Source organism: Oncorhynchus mykiss, chromosome 9 (genome assembly GCF_057628025.1).
Source record: "Oncorhynchus mykiss isolate SJ-2025 chromosome 9, ASM5762802v1, whole genome shotgun sequence".
Lineage (NCBI taxonomy): Eukaryota > Metazoa > Chordata > Actinopteri > Salmoniformes > Salmonidae > Oncorhynchus > Oncorhynchus mykiss.
In genome coordinates this window covers 38,562,540-38,585,574 of record NC_143030.1, presented here as the reverse complement: position 1 = coordinate 38,585,574, position 23,035 = coordinate 38,562,540, and the positions used below count along the sequence as shown (strand labels likewise).

The window sequence follows — 23,035 nt, the reverse complement described above, 5'->3', positions numbered from 1 at the left end:
ACTGTCTTTACTTTACTGTGTGTAGTAGTACTGAGTAATACTATGTGTAACACTTTTCTCTTGACCTGTCCTGTAGGAAGCCCTGGAGGCGTGTCAGACACGTATCTCTAAGATGGAGTTGCAACAGCAGCAGGTGGTCCAGCTAGAGGGCTTAGAGAATGCCACAGCCCGGACACTGCTGGGGAAGCTCATCAACGTCCTCCTGGCCCTCATGGCCGTGCTCCTGGTGTTTGTCTCCACCATAGCCAACTGTGTGATCCCCCTGATGAAGACCCGCTCTCGGTCCTTCTCCACCCTCCTCCTCATCCTGCTCTTCGCCTTCATCTGGAGGAACTGGGACGCGCTGTCGGGCTGCTGCACGCACCGCGCCCTGCAGCCACCCAGATGACCGCGTGGAGAGGTGTGGTTCTATGACTACGCATGGGGGTGGAACTCTGTCCACACACACACAATAAGCAGGATCAGCCTAACTGCCAATGGGATGTGGTGGTTGTGTTGACGGACGCCGAGGAATGAGCCTATCTGTTGAGCTCAGTGAGGTGGGACTGAGGAGAAAGTCAGGGAAGGAGGGAAGATGAGAATACCACTCAATTCATTTAGGAAGAATGAGACTTTGTTTACATTTTTGGAGATCAGAAATAGTTTTTTGCATCCTGATACTGTTTTATTTCCTAGGAGTTAATCAAGTATATTATTGTCGTTATTATTATTTCTAATATTATTATTTTTATTTTCATTTGTTTTTATTCAGTACCATGTAGCGTTAAGCTCCTCCCACTCTGCACAAAGAGGAGCTGTCAGGAAACTGATTGGAAGTTCACCTCAGGCTCAGGCCCTCTGCAGAGAAATGCTATTCTGATTGTCTGCCTTTCAGGAAGAAAGTGCTCTACCTGGCTGTTATGGGTAGAATATAAAAAGATGAATGAATGCCCTCGCACTTTTCCCCACGCGATGGCTTGATTCTGAGATCAGAAGGAACCTTTCTACCGAGGACTTTTTGTTTCCCGGACAATACTTTGAGTGTCACGCCTAGAGACTCCTCGTGCTTCCGTACATCCTTTTCAATTAAGATAGGTGATATCATGAATGATAATGACTTCTAGAGTGTGGCAACACTTTAGACAAGAGGGAGGGTTTAACAGTTAGGGCCATTCGCCACAGAGCCACCAGAGACCAAAGGTACAAATAAGGCCACTTTGCAGGAAATGTGGAGTTGCCATGATACTGCTTTTTACTGGTGCCCACCCATTGTGTCAGCTGAAGTCCATGTTGAAAAGGAATGCTGCTTTTGCCAGACAAATACAACTGTATCCACTGCCATGCTACTGTTGTTCGATGCGCTGCCTGTATTACGAATGTGACTCACTCCATCACTTACGGTTCTCTCTCTCCCTTTCACTCTCTTTTTATCCCCATGTTTCCTCCAATATTCATTCTGTCCTATGTGCCAAAACTCTCCCGTTGCACCTGGTTAATAAATAGGGAGGTTTTTATGTTCTTTCTTTCTTTGGTATGTAAAGGGAAAAGACCCAGCGCAGGTCATATAGCCTTGTGGGGATGAGAGGCAAAATGTCAATTACACCCTATTCCCTTTATAGTGCACCACTTTCACTGTGTATAATAGAGAATAATGTGCCATTTGTGATACAAAACATACAGTTCTCTTCGATGATCAGCCAATTGTACATACGGCCTACTTGTATGTCTCACCTTGGATTTGAGGTGTATGACAAATAATATTAGCCTGGTTCCCAGATCTGTTTGTGCTTTATTAGCCAACTCCTCTGATTCATGGTCATGACATTGCAGAAGAATTGACTAAACAAAGCACACACTGATATGGAACCAGGCTAACAGAATATACCTTAACAAGGCCACTTCTGAGTAATTGCTCTGAGAAACTCACTGCTAATGATCTGATGTGTGTTTCCTAATCCGGGTCCTTGATTACTGTTGAATATGCTGGCTCTCAATCCATTTTATCCTCCCATTCATTTGTTCAAGATCCTTCAGTTCAAGGTCCTTCGACCTAACTGACATGAATGAGTCCATCTGAAGTCCAGTCTGCAGCTCCATTAGGAGCTTGTTTGAAGATAATAACTGATATTGGGAATTGCGTTCTGGGACAAGGATGGAGGAACACTACATTTCTTCCTATACATAGCCCTCTCTGGCGGCTTAGGCCTATGTTCAGGATCATTGAAACATATTTAAACCAGAAACTGCACTGAATTTGTGTCTTGATCTTGTGTCTTGATCTTGAACGTGCCACAGGTGAATGGCTCCTGAGTTTACTTCTGACTTTGGTGTGACCTTGCCGTGTCCTCTCTGGTGTTTGGTAGGGTAGGGTTGTGTGCTAAACCACTCGAGTGCCTTCTGATGTCCTTTTCTAAGTGTGGGACAATAAAAGTGCATTCCTGATTAACTCCTGGCACTCTGACTTTGTGTGTGTGTGTGTGTTGCATGTGTACCTAGACACGCACTCATAGTCTTGTGTGTGTCTGTCTCAGGCTCTCTTGTAGGATTGGCAAGCGATCATCTCCTCCCTGCTGGCCAAATCCTGTTTCAGGTTGAGGATGGGCAATTATTTAAAGTCATGTTGTTAAACAGATTAATTAATTAAGTGAGATTCTTAAACTGCCTGGACTAAACTTTGTCTAGATGAGATACATTTTACATTTTTAACTAAGGAACAAAGTAGGCTTAAGCACTGATTAGTGTTTAATGTGGATTGATTATAGAAGGAATCAGTCCTGTTGAAGTTCATGTACGAAGCCACTAGATGGCGGTCCTATCCTGTTTAAAACTCCTTAGTGCCTGAGATGACCCACAGATGATCTGTGCGCTCAAATTGAGCCTTGAAACACCTTCATTACAGTGGGTTTAGAAATGTGTGATACATATTTAACTTTTCAATGTGTGTGTGCGTCCGTGTCCTTTATGCAGTGTGTGTTCAAAATATATACATTTTACCATTCATATTCCCTAGCTGTTCATGTCTCATTGTCAGTCCATATGGGGCGGAGAGGCAGTGGAGTGCTGACGCTGTCCCTGTGCAGGGGTTGTTTCTTATCTGGCAGGAAACAGGTTGGTGGGCAGAGCGCAGTCCCAGTCCTTTACCACACTGGACCCACTACAATTTGCATAGTACAGCTCAGCTTCAAAAAACATAGTCCCCTCTGAGCTCGTCATTAAGCTCATGGCCCTGGGACTAAACGCCTCGCTATGCAACTGGATCCTGGACTTCCTGGCTGGCTGCCCCCAGGTGGTGAGGGTAGGCAACAACACCTCTGCCACGCTGACCCTCAACACAGGGGGCTGTCAGGGGTATGTGTTCATCCTCCTCCTGTTTTCCCTGTTCACCTACGACTGTGTCTATGCATGACTCCAGCACCATCATTAAATTTGCAGACGACACGACGGTGATGAGACAGCCTACAGGGAGGTTAGGGCCCTGGCAAAGTGGTCCCAGGACAGAAACCTCTCCCTTAACATCAGCAAAACCAAGAAGCTTATCATGAACTACAGGAAAGCAGGGGGGAGAGGGAGCATCTTCAACCTCAGGCGAATGAAGAAATTTGGCATGGCCCCTCCGATATTCAAGAACGTCTATAGCTGTACTATTGAAAGCGTCTTATCATGCTGCACCACCACCTGGTATGGAGTGGACGGCCCAATACATTACTGGGGTCGAGCTCCCTGCACTCCAGGACATTTACACCAGACAGTGTCTGAGGAAGGCCTGGAAGATTGTCAAGAACTCCAATCACCCAAGCCATGGACTGTTCACTCCGTTACCATCTTTCAAAAGGTATCGGGTCTCGGACTAACAGGCTCCTGTCTACCTGCTCAGACCTGCACCTTAGAGACACTCCACACATCCAACACTTACACAAGCACATACACATTCACTCACACAGAAACACACACACATACACTACATGACCAAAAGTATGTGGATACATGTTCGTCGAACATCTCATTCGAAAACCATGGGCATGAATATAGAGTTGGTCCCCCTTTACAGTTATAACAGCCTCTACTCTTTTTTCCTCTAGGTGTTGGAGCATTTCTGTGGGGACTTGCATCCATTCAGGCACAAGAGCATTAGTGAGATCGGGCACTGATGTTGGGCGATTAGGCCAGTTGGCATTTCAATTCATCCCAAAGGTATTCGATGGGGTTGAGGTCAGGGCTCTGTGCAGGCCAGTCAAGTTCTTCCACACTGAACTCGACAAACCATTTCTGTATGGACCTCGCTTTGTGCATGGGGGAATTGTCATGCTGAAACAGGAAAGAGCTTTCCCCAAACTGTTGCCACAAAGTTGGAAGCACAGAATAGTCTAGAATGTCATCGTATGCTATAGTGTTATGATTTCCCTTCTCTGGAACTAAGGGGCCTAGCCCGAACCATGAAAAACAGCCCAAAACCATTATTCCTCCTCCACCAAACTTTACCGCTGGCACTATGCATTGGGGCAGGTAAAGTTGTCCTGGAATTCGCCAAACCCAGACGCTTGGCATTGTGCATGGTGATCTTAGGCTTGTGTGTGGCTACTCGGCCATGGAAACCCATTTCATGAAGTCCCCGACGAAAAGTTATTGTGCTGAAGTTGCTTCCGAAGGCAGTTTGGAACTCGGTAGGGAGTGTTACAACATAGGACAGACAATTTTTACATGCTAAGTGCTTCAGCACTCGGCGGTCCCATTCTGTGAGCTTGTGTGGCCTACCAAGTCACAGCTGAGCCGTTGTTGCTCCTAGACGTTTTCACTTCACATTGAGCTCTTTAGATAGACAATTATTGGCAGGAGAATGGCCTATGGAGTTTACATGGCTGTGTGCTCTATTTTATACACCTGTCAGCAATGGGAATGGCTGAATTAGCTGAATCCACTAATTTGAAGGGGTGTCCACATACACTCCCTACCGAGTTCCAAGTTTACACATTGTACATACACAGTCAGGTCCATAACTATTGGCACCCTTGATAAAGATGAGCCATGTTTCCTCCAGATGTGGCGCTTAGCATTCAGGCCAAAGAGTTCAATCTTGGTTTCATCAGACTAGAGAATCTTGTTTGTCATGATCTGAGAGTCTTTAGATGCCTTTTGGCAAACTCCAACGGCCTGTCATGTTTTTTTTTACTTAGGAGTGGCTTCCGTCTGGCCACTACCATAAAGACCTAATTGGTGGAGTGCTGCAAAGATGGTTGTCCTTCTGGAAGGTTCTGCCGTCTCCACAGAGGAACTCTAGAGCTCGGTCAGAGTGACCATCGGGTTTTTGGTCATCTCCCTGACCAAGGCCCTTCTCCCCCGATTGCTCAGTTTGGCCGGGTGACCAGCTTTAGGAAGGGTCTTGGTGGTTCCAGACTTCTTCCATTTAAGAATAATGGAGGCCATTGTGTTCTTGGGGACCTTTAATGCTGCAGAAATGTTTTGGTACCCTTCTCCAGATCTGTGCTCGACACAATCCTGTCTCGGAGCTCTACGGACAATTCCTTCGACCTCATGGCTTGGTTTTTGCTCTGACATGCACCGACAACTGTGGGACTTTATTTAGACAGGTGTGTGTGCCTTTCCAAATCATGTCCAATCAATTGAATTTACCACAGGGGGACTCTAATCAAGTTGTAGAAACGTCTCAAGGATGATCAATGGAAACAGGATGCACCTGAGCTCAATTTTAAGCCTCATAGAAAAAGGTCTGAATACTAATGTAAATAAGTTATTTCAGTTCTTTCTTTTTTATCCATTTGCAAAAAAATCTAAACATGTATCCACTTTGTCATTATGGGGTATTGTGTGTAGATTGCTGAGAATGTTTATTTATTTAATACATTTTCAAATAAGCCTGTAACAGGACAAAATGTGGGTAATGTCAAGGGGTCTGAATATGTTCCAAAGGCACTGTGTGTGATATATATATACACTGTATATATAGAGTTGAAGTCGAAAGTTTACATACTGTATCATTTTTTAACCGCTCCACAATTTTTTTACATTTAAAAAAAATATATATTTTACCCCTTTTTCTCCCCAATTTCGTGGTATCCAATTGTTGTAGTAGCTACTATCTTGTCTCATCGCTACAACTCCCGTACGGGCTCGGGAGAGACGAAGGTTGAAAGTCAGCCTGATTTAAAAATTTAGTAAATATAGATTTTTTTTGTCACTGTCATATTCATAATACCTCATAATGTGAAAGTGGAATAATGTTTTTCAAATGTTTTACAAATTAATTAAAAATTACAAGTTGAAATGTCTTGAGTCAATAAGTATTCAACCCCTTTGTTATGGCAAGCCAAAAGTCAAATTGTGCTTAACAAGTCACATAAATTGTGTTCTCTGTACTCCACATATACAATTATCTGTAAGGTCCATTAGTCGAGCAGTGAATTTGAAACACAGTTTCAACCACAAAGACCACGGAGGTGTTCCAATGCCTTGCAATTAGTGAGTAAAACATTTTTTTAAAGCAGACATTGAATATCCCTTTAAGAATGGGGAAGCTATTGATTAAACTTTGGATGGTGTATCAATACACCCAGATACTACAAATATACAGGCGTCCTTCCTAACTCAGTTGCTGGAGACGAAGGAGGCTAATGGTGACTTTAAAAAAGTTACAGAGTTTAATGGCTGTGATAGGAAAAAACTGTGGATGGATCAACAACATTGTAATAACTCCACAGTACTAACCAAATTGACAGAGTGAAAATAACGAATCCTGTACAGAATACAAATATTCCAAAACATGCATCCTGTTTGCAACAAAACACTAAAGTAATACTGCTAAAATGTGGCAAAGCAATTCACTTTTTGTCCTGAATACAAAGTGTTATGTTTGGGGGAAAATCCAATACAACAATTACTGAGTACCACTCTCCATATTTTCAAGCATAGTGTTGGCTGCATCGTGTAATGGGTATGCTGGTAATCGTTAAAGACTGGGGAGTTTTTCAGGATAAAAACGAAACAGAATTGAGCTAAGTAGCAAATTCCTAGAAGAATACCTGGTTGTCTGCTTTCCACCAGACATTGGGAAATGATTTCACCTTTCAGCAGGACAATAACCTAAAACACAAGGCCAAATCTACACTGAATTTGCTTACCAAGAATAATGTTTAAAGAAGTTATAGTTTTGACTTAAATCTACTTGAAATTCTATGGCAAGACCTGAAAATGGTTGTCTAACAATGATCAACAACCAATTTAACAGCGCTTGAAGAATTTTGAAAAGAATAAGGGGCAAATGTTGCACAATCCAGGTGTGGAAAGCTCTTAGTTACTTACCCAGAAAGACTCACACCTGTAATCACTGCCAAAGGTGCTTCTACGATTTTTTGACTCGGGAGTGTGAATACTTATGTAAATTTGATATTTCCGTATTTCATTTTCAATAAATTTGCTACAATTTTTAACAACAAGTTTTCACTTTGTCATTATGGGTATTGTGTGTAGATGGGTGAGAAAATAAATCAATTTAATCAATTTTGAATTCAGGCTGTAACACAACAAAATGTGGAATAAATCAAAGGAATGAATACCTTTTGAAGGCACTGTACACACATACGTTCAGTCTACGCTGCTGTTCCATTTAGGACCTACTATTTAAACTGCGTGACCAAGACAATCCACTTTATATTGTAAATACAGCCATATTTGACTGCACATTCAAAGTGTATACTGTATATCATATAGTGCACATATCAGTTTTATGACTTAGTATAAGACTTTCTTCAACTTCAACATCATTGTTGAGGGAGCTCGCAAGTTTTTTTCACTGCACCTTTTACAGTGGTGTAGCCTACTTAAGTAAAAAATACTTCTAAGTCGTTTTTTTCAGTATCTGTACTTTACTATTTATATTTTTAACCACTTTTACTCGACTAGATTCCTTAAAGAAAATATGTACTTTTTTCTCCCATAGGTTTTCAGGCAGGACAACAATATGGTCCAATTCACACACATATCAATATAACGAATTGCTAGCCCTACTTCCTATGATCTGGAGGACTCACTAAACACAAATGCTGTCTTTGTAATTGATGTCTGAGTGTTGGAGTGTGGCACATAACTTTCTGTAAATAAATGAAAACATGAAAATCATGCCATCTGGTTTGCTTAATATAAGGAATTTGATGTATAGCATTTGCTTTTAGCCTACTTTTTACTTTTACTCAAGTATGACAATTAAGTACTTTTTCCACCACTGCAGGCTACTTAAGTTAATTTAAAACCAGATACTTTTACTCAGTAGTATTTTATAGTGTGACTTTCACTTTTCCACCCCTGACTTTTATACCTGCTGTAAACTGTGTAAGTGACGAATAAACTTTGATTAGATTTTAATTTGATTTGATTCGATAGGTCTACCCCCTAACACACTCTTCCATGATGTGTCACAAAAAATCGAGGGTAACCAAAGTGCAGCACTCCGTCACACCTCTTCAGTAATATCTGATCCTTGACAGCCGTGACCCGTAATACCGCGTCTCTCGCCAGTCTCTCTCCTCAGTCCCTTCCCTCTCACTCTTAGTAGAGATGAGGGGTTTTAGTGGGTGTGTTGGAGGATGTGTGTAGGCGATATGTGTGTGTGGTAGTCTTCCTCCGAGCGATCAGTGAGCTGGTTCCTTATCATACCTCTTTCCTGCCCCTCCACACTGTCCAATTAGATGAGCGGGTTTGTGGGCAAACGTAAACACGCATAGGCCCCGGCGGTGCTTATCAGCACAAATAACAGCACGAAGTGGTGATGGGAGGCGTGCACGGAACTAAGTGGAACAGAACAGGTCCCCTGTGACAGCCGGCCGCGAGAGATCCAGCAGGGATTTAGTGCACGAACTGGCATGACGCACATATTGCCGTATTTCTCATTCACTCCAGAGATTATTCTCCCTTCCACCTTTCTGATCTGTCTTTGGGTAATTGTATTTACATTATGTGGGCCCTTGAGAGAATGTGGGTAATCGAAAAAGATGCACTCCCAGTCTGCGCTGTCACTTTTTGTATTGATATCCCACTGAGATGTCGCATGTTCTCTCATTGCAGAGCTGTGAACAAGAAGGACTTCATTTCTGTTAAAAAAAATGAAACTTTAAGCGTCATACATTTTTGAGAGGTGCACATGTGTTGCGTTTCAATATTTATGAGGCAGGGATCCAAAAGCTAAATAGATGTGAATGTCAAAAAATGGAAAGGTGCGCTGAGGTGCCCATCTGGTAGCACTTTCACGGTGCTTACCCCACCATATGTGCACAGAGTGCAGACGGAGCCCTTTGCAAATCTGCATAACTAATCTGAGAACCACTGGGCACACACGTCACTTTAACATCTAGTTTTGCTTTACATTTGGTTGAGTTGTCAACTGACGTGAATTCAACGTGAAATCAACAACACATTTCACCATGTCAATGGAATTAGGTCAAAAATATGAAATCCCCTTACATTGAGGATTTTTTGCAAATCCAATCAGTTTTTCACGCTGATTCAACGTCATCGCGTTAATTTTTTGGTTGAAGTGACGTGGAAACAAAGTTGATTCAACCAGTTTATGCCCAGTGGGAAGGGGCCACTGGTCGCAGGATGTAAGAGCAGCTCCCGGCATCAACCCTAAGAGGAGCAGAGCACTGATTTGGGATGACAGGCAACATCAACTGGGCTATCTAAATGTCTGTTTGTAGGTTTCTATTTTAGAAAATAGGCCCATGCTATATTTTCTTCTCACATTATTAATCCCCCTCAAATCTCTCTCAAAGTATTATTCTAGTTTGATCATTTGGGGATTATTTTTGTTATAGTTCTATAGATAGATAACTCATTAACAGTAATTACACCATTATTGTTCTGCCTTGGTGTGTGGATGTCCATTACGCAAATAGCCTAAAATTAGCCTACGCTAACCACTCCAATAAACTTTGACTGAAACAAATCTCACATGATGAAATTCCAATGCCTATAATATTGAGAAGAATGAATGGGAGGATTGAGGACTGCAGCTGCTGGGTGAGGGGCTGTGTGGTGGAGTGGAGTGGGCAGAGAGAGGGGCAGCAGCAGAAGACAGCTCTGCGCTCTCAGCCCTCGTCTGCTGTGTTCTGATGTGCGCTGCGCTGAGAAAAGGAAGCACGACTCTCTTATCACGTCACTCTGTGTTAAGGAGTTGAGCAGGAAACAGCCTTTCCTCTTGGATTGTCGCAGTAGGACAAAACACGATATTTTTTTCCTTACTCAATGCACCCCTCGGCACAGAAGACGCGGAAACCGGCCAGAAGGAAAAATGCCTCCTTCGGAGAAGATAGTTGTTCTGATTTTCGGCGTTCTGGTGCTGGAATCGTCCTGGAATGCACAACACAGCCCATGGCTTGCCAGCGCGCTACAGATCCAACAGGCGTTCGCCTCTCCAAACCAGACCAATAACTTTGTGGTGGATGAGGTGAGTAGAAAAGTCTACCTGGCTACGGTAAACATGGTCTACCAGCTTAACAGGACCCTGAGCGTGGAGGTGGAGAAGAGAACAGGGCCGGTGGAGGACAACCTGCTGTGCCATGCGCCGCAGCTTCCCCAAGCGCCCTGCGAGCACCCCAAATCCCTCACTGACAACTTCAACAAGCTGCTCGAGCTGGACCGGGAGCAGGGGGTGCTGGTGGTATGCGGCTCGGTGTACCAGGGCTTCTGTGAGCTCAGGAAGATGGAAAATATATCTCAGATAGCGGTGGAGTTTCCCCCTCAGGGCGAGAAGACCGTGTTCCCCAGCATGCTGAATATCGCCGCGAACCACCCCAACGCTTCCACCGTGGGGCTCATCTTCAGGAGCCATGGGGGGAACACCCGACTCCTCGTCGGGGCCACTTACACCGGCGTCGGGACCACGTTTTTCCCCAAGAACCACAGCAAGGAGGACCTGCGCTTCGAGAACACACCCGAAATCGCCATTCGGTCCCTGAACATCAATGATTTATCTAGGCTGTTCACCTATGACATCAACCCGTCCGAGGATAACGTCTTCAAGATCAAACAGGAGGTGAAGCAGAAGAATAAACTAAACTTTGTCCATGCCTTCATTCAGAAGACCTATTCTTATATTGCTATCAACAACGACGCGAATATGGGCCACAAGGAGAGCCAGCCGAACAGCATCCTGGCCAGGATATGCCTGGACACCGAGAACCCCAGAAAATCCACCTCAGAGAGCCGTAAACTCACTGAGTCCTTCATCCAGATGCCGCTCCAGTGTGGATATAACGGGAACATCTACAACCGTCTCGTCTCCGTTCACCCCGCGGAGATCCACTCGGGGACCGGAGAGGGGCTGGAGTCGTACCTGTTCGGGGTGTTCACCAAATCAGATAGAAAGTCTGCCCTGTGTGCGTTTCGGTTCTCAGACATCGAGGAAGAGATCCGTCAGGGCCGGAGGAACTGCTCCAACTCCCCCAGCAGCGAGGTGCAGGTGCTGGACAGCGTCATCCAGGGCTCGGGCGCAGCGTGCGTACACAAAGGGAATCTGGTGGTAAGTGAAGCATGAAAACTATAATTTTGTTTTAAACTTCAGTGAGATTTGTAGGCCTATTCATATTTGTGATACTTGGTGGGAACTCATTTTATTTCATTCTATTTTGATGAAGTTAGGAACCCTACGTGCTACAAAAAAAAAACTGAAAGGTGTGGGTTTATTGGACTTGCTACTATAGGCCTGCATAAATAAATTGGCAAAATGTGTTGCTTTTGGCAAAAGACAGTTTTAATAATGAATCACACCGTATCATTTCTATGGGAAAAGTTTCTTGTCACGAGCGCGCTCAGGTCGGTGATTGTGTGCAGGATCTGGTTATGGGAACCGTGCGGGGTAGGGTTCTTTTGTTAAACTCTCATCCGCGCAAGCTTTAGGCCTCTACTGGAGACGTAGAATGGACATGTTTTTTTAAAGTAAACATTCGTTTACCATCGATACTCAACAACTTTTTAAATTAAATGTAGGGTAAAATTATAGTTTTCCACTGGACAAGCTGATTCGTTCTCTCGGAAAATGTAGTATCATAGGCCATAATCATTATTGAGGTTAATCTGTATTCAATGTGTCAAATAACATAATACATGCTCTTAGATTAGGCCTATAAAAATATTTTACGTACAAAATTTAGGAAGAAAAGTGTATTCTTATTACCTTAAAGATCATATCTTTAAAGGCTATTACTTTCACACTATACATCCCCTCTCATTATTTAAAGGACCCATAGTACTCAAACAACGTGTCTTATAAAAGGTCTTTATGCAACTTGCAGCTTCTGAGGAATGCTGTGAAATTCAATCCCACCATTGTGTTGACAGTCAGGTCTTAAAGATGCTACACAGCAAATCTCGGTGTTGAGGTACATCTGAGTGTTGATTCTGGTGGGATTGAAATGTACACCACCTGCAGTGAATAAATCATTTGAATCATAGTTCAATCACTGAATCACAGTTGAATCACCACCTTGTGGTTTTGTTGTTACTTGGCTGTGTTGAGTTAATTTCCATGAGCTCTCTGAGTTAAAAATACAAGAGAGGGGGTTTATTATCACATTTCCTAGTATTCTTTGCTGCAGGTTGCTTTTTAGAATAGTTTGTTTTAATATATATGTTTCTGCATCAACATTGATTGTTTCATTTGTTTTATAGCCAACCACACAAAGTTAAATAACATACATTATTCTAAACTAATCCAATATGGACTTATTTCACCCATTATTGAGATGGTTGTTCCAGTTTAGATGGTTTAGGTAGTCTCATTTATCAATCTTCCCACCTTGGTAGTAATTCTAACTACAGTTGTGTGTGATTAAACGTTCCAATTGTTAGCTATCCTAACTGGCTGGATTCCAATTTAAATAACACTTTGTCGCTTTGTGGCTATGACCACATCACAGCCATGATAAAAATGTCATGACACATGGCCTCTCATGTATTATTTCTTAAATTACTCACCTGTTTGTAAATCTAATTAGCATAATACAAAAGTCTTCCCACAAAACCTTTGTAGTGTCCAAATGGCCTACTAACTAATATGATCACTCTATGGAAAGATGAGACTCTCAGGAGCACGATGGTGCTCTCCGTTTTGCCCGTCTGAAGTCGGTACTGCAGATGTGCCAACTTCTGTCTGTAGCATCCAAACTATTTGGGCTACAAACTAATATGAACCCACTGTACTAACCTCTCTCTCTGCTTGCTTCCTCTCTCTTACTGTCTCTTCCTTCATGCATTGAAGCCTGCCTCAGCCTCAACACTGAGCGCCACATCACTGTCTTTCTCAGTAGCCTAGTCTGTAAAGCAACGTTATTATGAGAACTTAGTAGCCTCTTTTTGCTCCTGTTGAGGCATCGCCACTTAACGTTAGCTTCTTACTTCATCCTTCTAGCTGGCTAAGTAATAGGTCTACTAGCCAGAGCCCTTCAACGTTACTGCAATAGAAGTCTCTGCTGTCAGCTAGCCACCTGACTAACTAACATATCTAAGTGACTATTTACCAGAGTCAGTGTATGTTTGTTTGTGGGATGTCTGGGAAAGGGATGGTTTTAAAATTGCCTTTAGTTCGGCACCTTGCAAACACACTATCAGCAGCGTCTCTAGTTCCCTACTTGAGCCGACTCTCAGCTGGGGCAATTCGTTTCACGTCTCAGACCCTCGGCCTGTGCCACGAGAGGGCGGAGTTAGACGTTTGAGAGAGTGGTGAATGTAATGATCAAGAGGCAAATCCGTGAGAAAAATTCAGGGGACGCAGGCCAACATAACAAACAAACCACTGTTTATGATTCTACTTGTTTGCAAAACGCAGGTGTGATTAGAACCAATGATTTATGTATACACATATATGCTCAAGAATATAAGAATTTTGAACAACGCTGGGAGCAATATGTTGACCTGTAATTGATATTATTTATTATATATATATTTTATATATATATTTTTTTTTTCATAATTGCCTGCCTGTCTCTCTTCCTGTTTATTGAGATATTTTAAACTGACTCAAAGTTTGATCATTGGCTATTTGTCTGTCTATATCCATCTGTCAGCTGCAACCGGAGCAGCTGGACTGTGGAGCGGCCCACCTGCAGCACCCACTGGCCCTACAAAGGCCCTTGAGGGCCACACCCCTGTTTGAGTCTCTGGGCCTCAGCTCTGTTGCCGTGGACAATGTACATCACCACACTGTGGTGTTTCTGGGCACCAGCACCGGACGACTGCGCAAGGTTAGAGGAACTGCTTTACTGACATCCATTTTTCTTTCAGGAATATTGACATTTCCAAAGAAGAGAGAGCAGTTTTAGATGTTATCAGAGAAGTGTAAGGTGTAAATTACAATAGATTGAACTGAAGGTAATGAATAAAGATGAGACATTGTTAACGTGAGAAAATAACGTAGATTTACTGTAGGTCTAAAAGGGTGCTCTAAAATGTCAGGAAGTATATTAATGAAAGATCACATCTGAGCAGGGTGAGGAAATGTCTACAGTTGAGAGAACATTTGCTTTATGTGGGTGTCGCGCTCACACGCACACAGGCGCAGACGCGCGCACACACACAGACAGACATAAACACACATGCTGTGAGAACACACAGAGCACATAATCATGGGGTATGGAGTATGCACATTGGGTAAACACCAAACCACTTTTACTCAATGGCGTAAGGACAACCAAAAACCTAAATATACAATCAGGCCAGACAATTTGGAGACACACACACACACACACACACACACGCACACGCACACGCACACAACCTTAACCACCACCATACCTCTGGCATAAACAAAAAAAAGCTAACAGAATGCTCTTTTAGGAGCACCAGCTTATTAGTTATATGAATTTGGGATCTATCTACCACAACTGTCCCAGAGTCTGTTTGGAATAGGCTATTTCTTTCTCAATAAGCTGACCAATAGAATAGGTCAACTTTTCTACTATGTGGGATAGTAGATTGATATAGGCTAGTGATGTTGCTGTTCATTACTCGTCTTGTTGGCTGTGGAACAGCAAATGTGGACAGGTATTCTAACGTCTTCAAAGTGTGCATCAGAATTTCTGTCATTCTGAGCACCGTGGGTGGACGCCCTAATCAGGGTACACACCCAATGTATATGTGTCCGGTACTTTTCTCAAATTCTGCCAGCGCCACATTTTCCTAAAGGAAACCCTGGTGTGTGTGTTAATATGGAGCGTGTTGTATGTGTTGCATGTGGCACATATGTATGATGCATGTGTCCATGTTCAAAACAGGAGGTCTGTGTGTTTTATGCTGTGTGTGTGTCTACACATTTGTGTGTGTGTGTTTGTCCTGGGGGCAGCACTGTAACAGAGGGTAATGGTGCTGTTAGTGTGTGTAATGTGATTCTGTCTGTGAGCTTGGCTCAGGCGGAGTAGTACAGAGTACATGGGAACAGTGGTAGAGATTGAGTTAGGCCTCTGCTACTGGGGGTGGGAGACCCTCAATGAAGTAATTACAGACATTTTTAACAAAGTCTCTCACTACAGCAGCACTATCTCTCTATTTTACTCTCTGTCTCTCTATGTCTCTCTTTCACTCCCTCTCTCTTTCTCTGTCTCTCGTTTATTTCCCTCTCTCGCCACCTCCTCCCATCTCAGTTTGTCTTTCATTGTCCCTCTCCCTCTCTGTCGCTCAGTCCACTATCTCAACCATAAAAAGGGTCCTTTGATTATATTGTCAACAAACACACACTCTATCCCCCCTCCATCCCTCCCTCCATCCCTCCCTCCCTCCCTCCCTCCCTCCCTCCCTCCCTCCCTCACACACACACACACACACACACACACACACACACACACACACACACACACACACACACACACACACACACACACACACACACACACACACACACACACACACACACACACACACACACACGTGCGCGTGCTTGGAGCAGCTGAGTACTCCTGAGTTGAATAGAGTCTTTCATGTTGTGGCAGACAGACAGGGGAGAGAGAGAGGCAGTGAGTGACCTGCCAGTATCCAGCAGGTGTTTTGTTGTTTGACCTGGCTGTGCCCAACTCATCTCCACCTCTTCACAGCTCCCTGCTATCTGCCCAGGTGTGGGCTATTGGGTGGCTCTATTGTGACCCTGTATGTTTGATCTTTATTGGCATGCGTGTGTGTGTGTGTGTGTGTGTGTGTGTTTATGTTTGTGTGTGTGTGGGGGTTTATGTTTATTTGTGTGCGTGTGAGTGTGTGTGCACGTGCCTGTTTTCACATGTGTTTGTGTGTGAAATTTTGTGCTAGTGCTCATGCATATGTGTGTGTGTTCGTGGGTTGAGTTGTGTTTGGTCACTAGAGAAGCAGTCGAGTCCGGGACTGTCACCAGAACAATCTCTGTCTGGTTTCCTCAGGATGGCAGGATGTCGATAGAGCTGAGACAGAAACCACAACAATTCTCAGCAAGAAGCTTTCTCACTGTCTGTGTGACATCAAGTCACAGCCTTAGCATGTACTTGTCTGTGGTCTATGGATTACTGTGTGTATGTGAGTGTGTAGGAGCAAGATTCCAAATACTTGATACTTTTTGTAAAGAATTGTGTGTACTCTTGTGTACATCTTACAGTCATTTTTTTCGACTGTGCCTTTTTTAAAAACAAAGTGCTTTGTTAAAGGACTTAATATCATTTGAGTATTTTCAAAGTATCGAGGGTGAGTTGTGTTGGAGTGGACTGAAGTGCATGGTTGCATAACCCCTAAATAACAGCCCAGTCAAACTGTGAGATGGCCAAAGTAATGAATCTGCTTAACTCAAAGAAGTAGCCCACTTCACATCAGCACCGCCAAGTAGTGTGCCTTTGTGTAAATAGTACATGTATAAACAGGTTTATATACTCTGAAAGAATGGAATCCGTCAAATAAAAAACTAGAATCACTGGTAATCATGACCTGAATTGTTACCTAACTTGTTACGTGTCTTTGTGTGTACTGAGCACTCTGCCTGTCTCCCACAGCTGACCCTCCTGAAGAACCTGACCGTGGCCAATCAGTGGTCTCTGAAGCTACCAGCCGGCGAATCAGTGCACCACATTATGACCTTTGACCCCATAGACAGGAACTACCTCTACCTTATGACTTCTCACCATGTAAGGCTGTGGGGATCAATACTTTCATCCATCAACTAGACTCAGTTAGACTGATTCATGTTCTCACTGACAATGGCATTGGTTTAGTTTGTTTCTTTGACAAGCCTTTCATTTATGCATTTTCCTGGTTTTTCCTAGTGAGTAGTCATATTTCTTTAGGAAAAACAGATGTTATTTAGCAGTTATTACAAGTTTCTGAATAAGTGAATAAGTGATATTATATCCATTCACTTCACATCAGATAAATACATTCAGAGATAACAATTTAGAGAGATAACAATTTTCAAGAGGTGATATAAGCAGTCTGCTTTCCCTTTTGATTTGACAAACCAAATAATGCTAGATGAGCGAATATGCATTGCCTTGTCAGACGTTTTAGGAGAATGTGGTGGCCCCTTGTCTAAAAGTGTTGTATGTTAAATAATGCACGAAGGTTATGAGTCAACCGTGCAAACTGTATATAGAAGTGGGGCTGCAAACGGAAAAATTGGTGTGAGAGAATGAATGTGCTTCCTGTAAACAGAGAAATACGTACCTATTCAACATGGTAACATATTAGACAAAGAGTGAGAAAGGCACCTTGCATGTGTGTGAAAGCCAGACGACATGCTATGCTTGATAAACATGATAAGACCTAACCATGTATGACAGTGTGTAAATACACAAAACATGCTAAAAGAGATGAGGTGTGAATAATATACTGTATTATGTACAGTGTTTTGAGTGTCTGTATGTGTGCTTCTGTCAATAGCTCCTGAGGGTAAAGGTAGCAGCATGTAGCCAGTACAGAACATGCAGTGACTGTCTGGGGGCCGGCGATGCACACTGTGGCTGGTGCACACTGGAGAGCAGGTAAGAACCACGGCCACCCATGTAAACCAATCAATCAATCCTCAGTTTAGTAAGGTGCAGTCGTCTAATAGTATAACATGTTATATTAGTGATATAAGGAGTTTTAGGAGATTGAGAGAAGAGGGACTGTGAGAGAGCTGACAATTGATGTTAGAGGGGGGAGGAGTTTAGTGAGGAGGGACTGTGAGAGAGCTGATGATTGATTTTAGAGGGGTGAGGAGTTTAGTGAGAAGGGACTGTGAGAGAGCTGATAATTGATGTTAGAGGGGTAAGGAGTTTTAGTGAGGAGGGACTGTGTAGTTTCCCGTAAGATTACTGTAAGAAGTGGTGTTGGAGTAGAGTTTTATGGTAATTGCTGTGAAAGGACTTAGAGTTTAGCATTATGAGTGGGTCTGTCTGGGATGTTGGTCTTTCTCTCTCTCTCTGTCCCTCTGTCTGTATCTCTCGCTCTATATCTCTGTGTCTGAGGGCTGTGTTGGTTATGGCTGGGTGATAAAAGCAGATCAACAGATGAGATGGGGGTTAGTGATGTGTGCTGGGCTGCGCTGGTTGACTGGGGATCTGGCACGGCTAACATGGCCAGGGGGCACCGAGGGAGGGAGTGAGGAAGGGAGGGAGAGAGAGACTGGTGTTTGATTAATGTAACAGACTAACGCTGTCTGTCCATCTTTAATCTCTCTCACACCTCTCTTTATTTATATATCTCCTATTTATCTCTCTCGCTCCCTGTCTGGCATTACTTTTTTATTTAGTAACTGTTAGTTACTATTTTCTTTTTGTCTCATTTGCTCTCATTCTCTATCTGGCTCTAGTCATCCTTCTCTCGTTGGGTTCCCTTCTCCTCTCGTTGTCTCTTTGGGCTCTGTCTTCTGCCCTTGCTGTTCTCCCCCTGTCTCTCTGTCTCTACCTCTACAAAAGCCTGTTGATTGTGATGATAATGGTGGTGGGAGGGAGAGTGCACACTGGCTCCTTTGACAAGAAAATGTCAAAGTGTGTATCTGTGCGCATGTCTGTGTGACTTTGTGCCTGTGTTTGTGTCTCTGCGTCTCTGAGTATGTCTGAGTGTGTGTGTGTGCGCTTTTCTATGTGGCTCTTTGTATGTGTGCGTGTCTTTGTCTGTGTTCGTGTATATGTCTGTGTGAGTGAATGAGTGAATCTGTGTGTGTGTGTGTGTGTGTGTGTGTGTGTGTGTGTGTGTGTGTGTGTGTGTGTGTGTGTGTGTGTGTGTGTGTGTGTGTGTGTGTGTGTGTGTGTGTGTGTGTGCGTGTGTGTGTGAGTGCACTTTTCTATGTGGCTCTTTGTATGTGTGCTTGTCTTTGTCTGTGTTTGTGTATATGTCTGTATGAGGGAATGAGTGAATCTGTGTGTGCGCTTTTCTATTGTGGCTCTTTGTATGTGTGCGTGTCTTTGTCTGTGTGAGTGAATGAGTGAATCTGTGTGTGTGTGTGTGTGTGTGTGTTTGCGCTTTTCTATGAGGCTCTTTGTATGTGTGCGTGTCTTTGTCTGTGTTCGTGTATATGTCTGTGTAAGTGAATGAGTGAATCTGTGTGTGTTTGTGTGTGTGTGTGTGTGTGTGTGTTTGCGCTTTTCTATGAGGCTCTTTGTATGTGTGCGTGTCTTTGTCTGTGTTCGTGTGTGTGTGTGTGTGTGTGTGTGTGTGTGCGCTTTTCTGTGTCTCTATGTATGTGTGCGTGTCTTTGTCTGTGTTCGTGTATGTGTGTGCGTGTCTTTGTCTGTGTTCAGGTGTGTGTGTGTGTGTGTGTGTGTGTGTGTGTGTGCCTGTGAGAGTCCTGGGTACTGAACTCATGAGCGTGTGTGTAGTGGTGTGTTTGGGCGCTCACTCTGGACTGCTGCTGGTGATATGTTCCAGGGCTGGAGGGCAGATTGATCCAGGAAGGGGGGCTGTTCTCAGGGCATCAGGGGTCGGTTTCTGGGGGTGGAGGGTCCTCTCCGTCACCTCTCTGACACACACACACTCAAACATACTGGGTGCTGGAGGATTATCTCATCACTAAATAATCTTCTCCTGTCTGTGTGTGTGTGTCAGCACTGTGTCTATATGCCTTTGTATCATGTGGCTTTCTCTCTGTAAGTGTCTGTGTTTTACAGTAGGCATGTGTGTTATTCTGCCTGTCATTATGCATTTTTTGTCTACTGTATGTCTCTGTGAGTGTGTGTGTGTGTGTTCAAATGTAAAGTATGTGTGCATGCATGTGTCTTAGTGTCTGTATCTGTGTATATTACAGTATATTTCTCGCTTTTGGGTTTTTGCTGTCTGTGATTGTCTGTCTGTCTGTCTGTCTGTCTGTCTGTCTGTCTGTCTGTCTGTCTGTCTGTCTGTCTGTCTGTCTGTCTGTCTGTCTGTCTGTCTGTCTATCTGTCTGTCTGTGTCTGTCTGTCTCTGTATATCTGTCTGTGTGTGTGTGTGGGGGGGGGGGGGGGGGGGGGGGGTCTGTATACTGTATCTGTCCATGTGTGAGTGTGAGAGAGATCTATGTTTTAAGATGTTTAACATTCTTCTTATCAGAACTTATCTTCCTTTTTACCTGCCAGACACACACATACTTGGTGAGAAATGAGATTCTCCTTTTTCAATCACTTAGGTGCAATTTTCACAAGTACAGTACCTTCAGAAAGTATTCATACACTTGACTTATTCCAAATTTTTTAGTGTTACAGCCTGAATTCAAAATGGATTCAATGGATTTTATCCTCTCACACACAATACCCCCATAATGACAAAGTTACATGTTTTAAGAATTTATTGAAAATGAAATACAGAAATATCTCATTTACAGACACTATATAAACAGAAGTATGTGGGCACCCTTTCAAATGAGTGGATGCGGCTATTTCAGCCACACCCGTTGCTGATAGGTGTATAAAATCGAGCACACAGCCATGCAATCTCCATACACAAAAACTGAAGAGCTCAGTGACTTTCAATGTGGCACTGTCATAGGATGCCACCTTTCCAACAAGTGAATTTGTCAAATTTCTGCCCTACTAGAGCTGCCCCGGTCAACTGTAAGTGCTATTGTAGGAGAAAAATCGGCTCAGCCGCGAAGTGGTAGTCCACACAAGCTCACAGAACGGGACTACCGAGGTGCTGAAGCGCGTAGTGTGTAAAAATAGTCTGTCCTTGGTTGCAACACTCACTACCGAGGTCCAAACTGCCTCTGGAAGCAACGTCAGCACAATAACTGTTCGTCAGGAGCTTCATGAAATTGGTTTCCATGGCCTAGCAACCGCACACAAGCCTAAGATCACTATGCACAATGCCAAGAGTCGGCTGGAGTGGTGTAAATCTCGCCGCCATTGGACTCTGAAGCATTTGTTTTCAATCTCTGTCAAGTTCATTGTTTATCATTGCTAGACAGACATTTTCAAGTCTTGACATATATTTTCAAGCTAATTTAAGTAAAAACTGTAACTCGGCCACTCAGGAACATTCACTGTCTTCTTGGTAAGCAACTCCAGTGTAGATTTGTTCTTATGTTTTACGTTATTGCCCTGCTGAAAGGTGAATTCCTCATCCAGTGTCTGGTGGAAAGCAGACTGAAACAGGTTCGTCTAGGCTTGTGCTTAGCTCCATCCCAAATATTTTTTATCCTGAAAAACTCCCATTCCTTAACAATTACAGGCATACCCATAACATGATGCAGCCACCACTATTCTTGAAAATATGAGTTGTACTAAGTAATGTGTTGTAATGGATTTGCCCCAAACATAACACTTTGTATTCAGGACAGTATTCCCTTAGTGCCTTGTGTCAAACAGGATCCATGTTTTGGAATAATTGTATGCTTCCTTCTTGTCACTCTGTCATTAGGTTAGTATTGTGGAGTAACTACAATGTTGTTGATCCATCCTCAGTTTTCTCCTATCACAGACATTAAACTCTGTAACTGTGTTAAAGTCACCATTATCTTCATGGTGAAATCACTGAGCTGTTTCCTTCCTCTCCGGCATCTGAGTTAGGAAGGACGCCTGAATCTTTGTAGTGACTGGGTGTATTGATACACCATCCAAAGTGTAATTAATAACTTCACCATGCTGAAAGGGATATTAATGTCAGATTTTTTTTTTTTTACCCATCTACCAAAAGGTGCCCGTTTTATTAATTTGTAACATTTTTGAAAAATATATAATTCCATTTGACCTTATGGGGTATTGTGTGTAGGCCAGTGGAAAAAGTATTATCCATTTTAAATTCAGGCTGTAACAACAACAAGTCAAGGGGTGTGAATCCTTTCTGAAGGCACTATATTTGGTACATTTTCACAACTCTTGTAAGCAAAGAAATCTAAACAGATCATCAAAATGGCTCATTTTTCAATACTCAAAGCACATTCTCAATTGACTGAGTACAACAAACAAATTCACAAAGTCACTTGTTCACTGCACCAAATCGCTCTTTCAATTTGGATACATATTCAATCTAAGTATATGCTTTTAAAAATGCACTATTCACTTTACTTTTGATATGATGTTCTTGTCATTTGTCAATACAATTAACTATCACTTAATCTGCTCAAAACTGATAACTACAAATTATTAGGAACACCTTGTCTTTCCATGACATGACCAGGTGAATCCAAGGGTGGAAGCTGTTCCCTTATTGATGTCACCTATTACATACATTTCAATCAGTGTAGATGAAGGGGAGGAGACAGGTTAAGTGCCTTTGAACAGAGTATGGTAGTAGGTACCAGGCGCAGCAGTTGGAGTGTCAAGAACTGCAAAACTGCTGGGTTTTTGACACTCAACAGTATCCCATTTGTAAAAGAATGGTCCAGCACCCAAAGGACTTCCAGCCAACTTGACACAATTGTGGGAAGCATTGGAGTAAACATGAGCCAGCATCCCTGTGGAATGCTTTCAACACCTTGTAGTCCATGCTCTGTCGAATTGAGGCTGTTCTGAGGGCAAAAGGGGGTGCAACTCAATATTAGGAAGGTGTATTTCTAGATGAAACACTGATTAAGTTTGGTGAAAAAGTGACTGTATGATTTTTATGTGTTGTACTTATTCTATTGAACATGTGCTTAGAGGTTTGAAACAACTAC

At 43.1% G+C, this 23,035-nt stretch overlaps 2 protein-coding genes across 8 annotated transcripts in view; both read left to right on the top strand.

Moving 5' to 3' along the window:
- Positions 1 to 2,425, top strand: part of LOC110531972 (transmembrane and coiled-coil domains protein 1) — a 466,184-nt gene extending 463,759 nt beyond the window's left edge. For all 6 annotated transcript variants that reach the window (XM_090184114.1, XM_036987873.2, XM_090184115.1 and 3 more), the window contains one exon: positions 77 to 2,425. In XM_090184114.1, the coding sequence (XP_090040240.1) occupies positions 77 to 388 (312 nt within the window). In that variant the 3' untranslated portion in view covers positions 389 to 2,425. The remainder of the gene's footprint in view (positions 1 to 76) is intronic.
- A 4,190-nt stretch (positions 2,426 to 6,615) lies between these two features.
- Positions 6,616 to 23,035, top strand: part of LOC110531973 (plexin-D1) — a 114,703-nt gene continuing 98,283 nt past the window's right edge. For both annotated transcript variants that reach the window (XR_016483223.1, XM_021615522.3), the window contains exons 1-4: positions 6,616 to 11,506; positions 14,049 to 14,225; positions 16,983 to 17,114; positions 17,866 to 17,966. Coding sequence is in view for 1 of the 2 variants with exons in the window: in XM_021615522.3 (XP_021471197.3) it covers positions 10,277 to 11,506; positions 14,049 to 14,225; positions 16,983 to 17,114; positions 17,866 to 17,966 (1,640 nt within the window). In the remaining variant the exon portion in view is untranslated. The remainder of the gene's footprint in view (positions 11,507 to 14,048; positions 14,226 to 16,982; positions 17,115 to 17,865; positions 17,967 to 23,035) is intronic.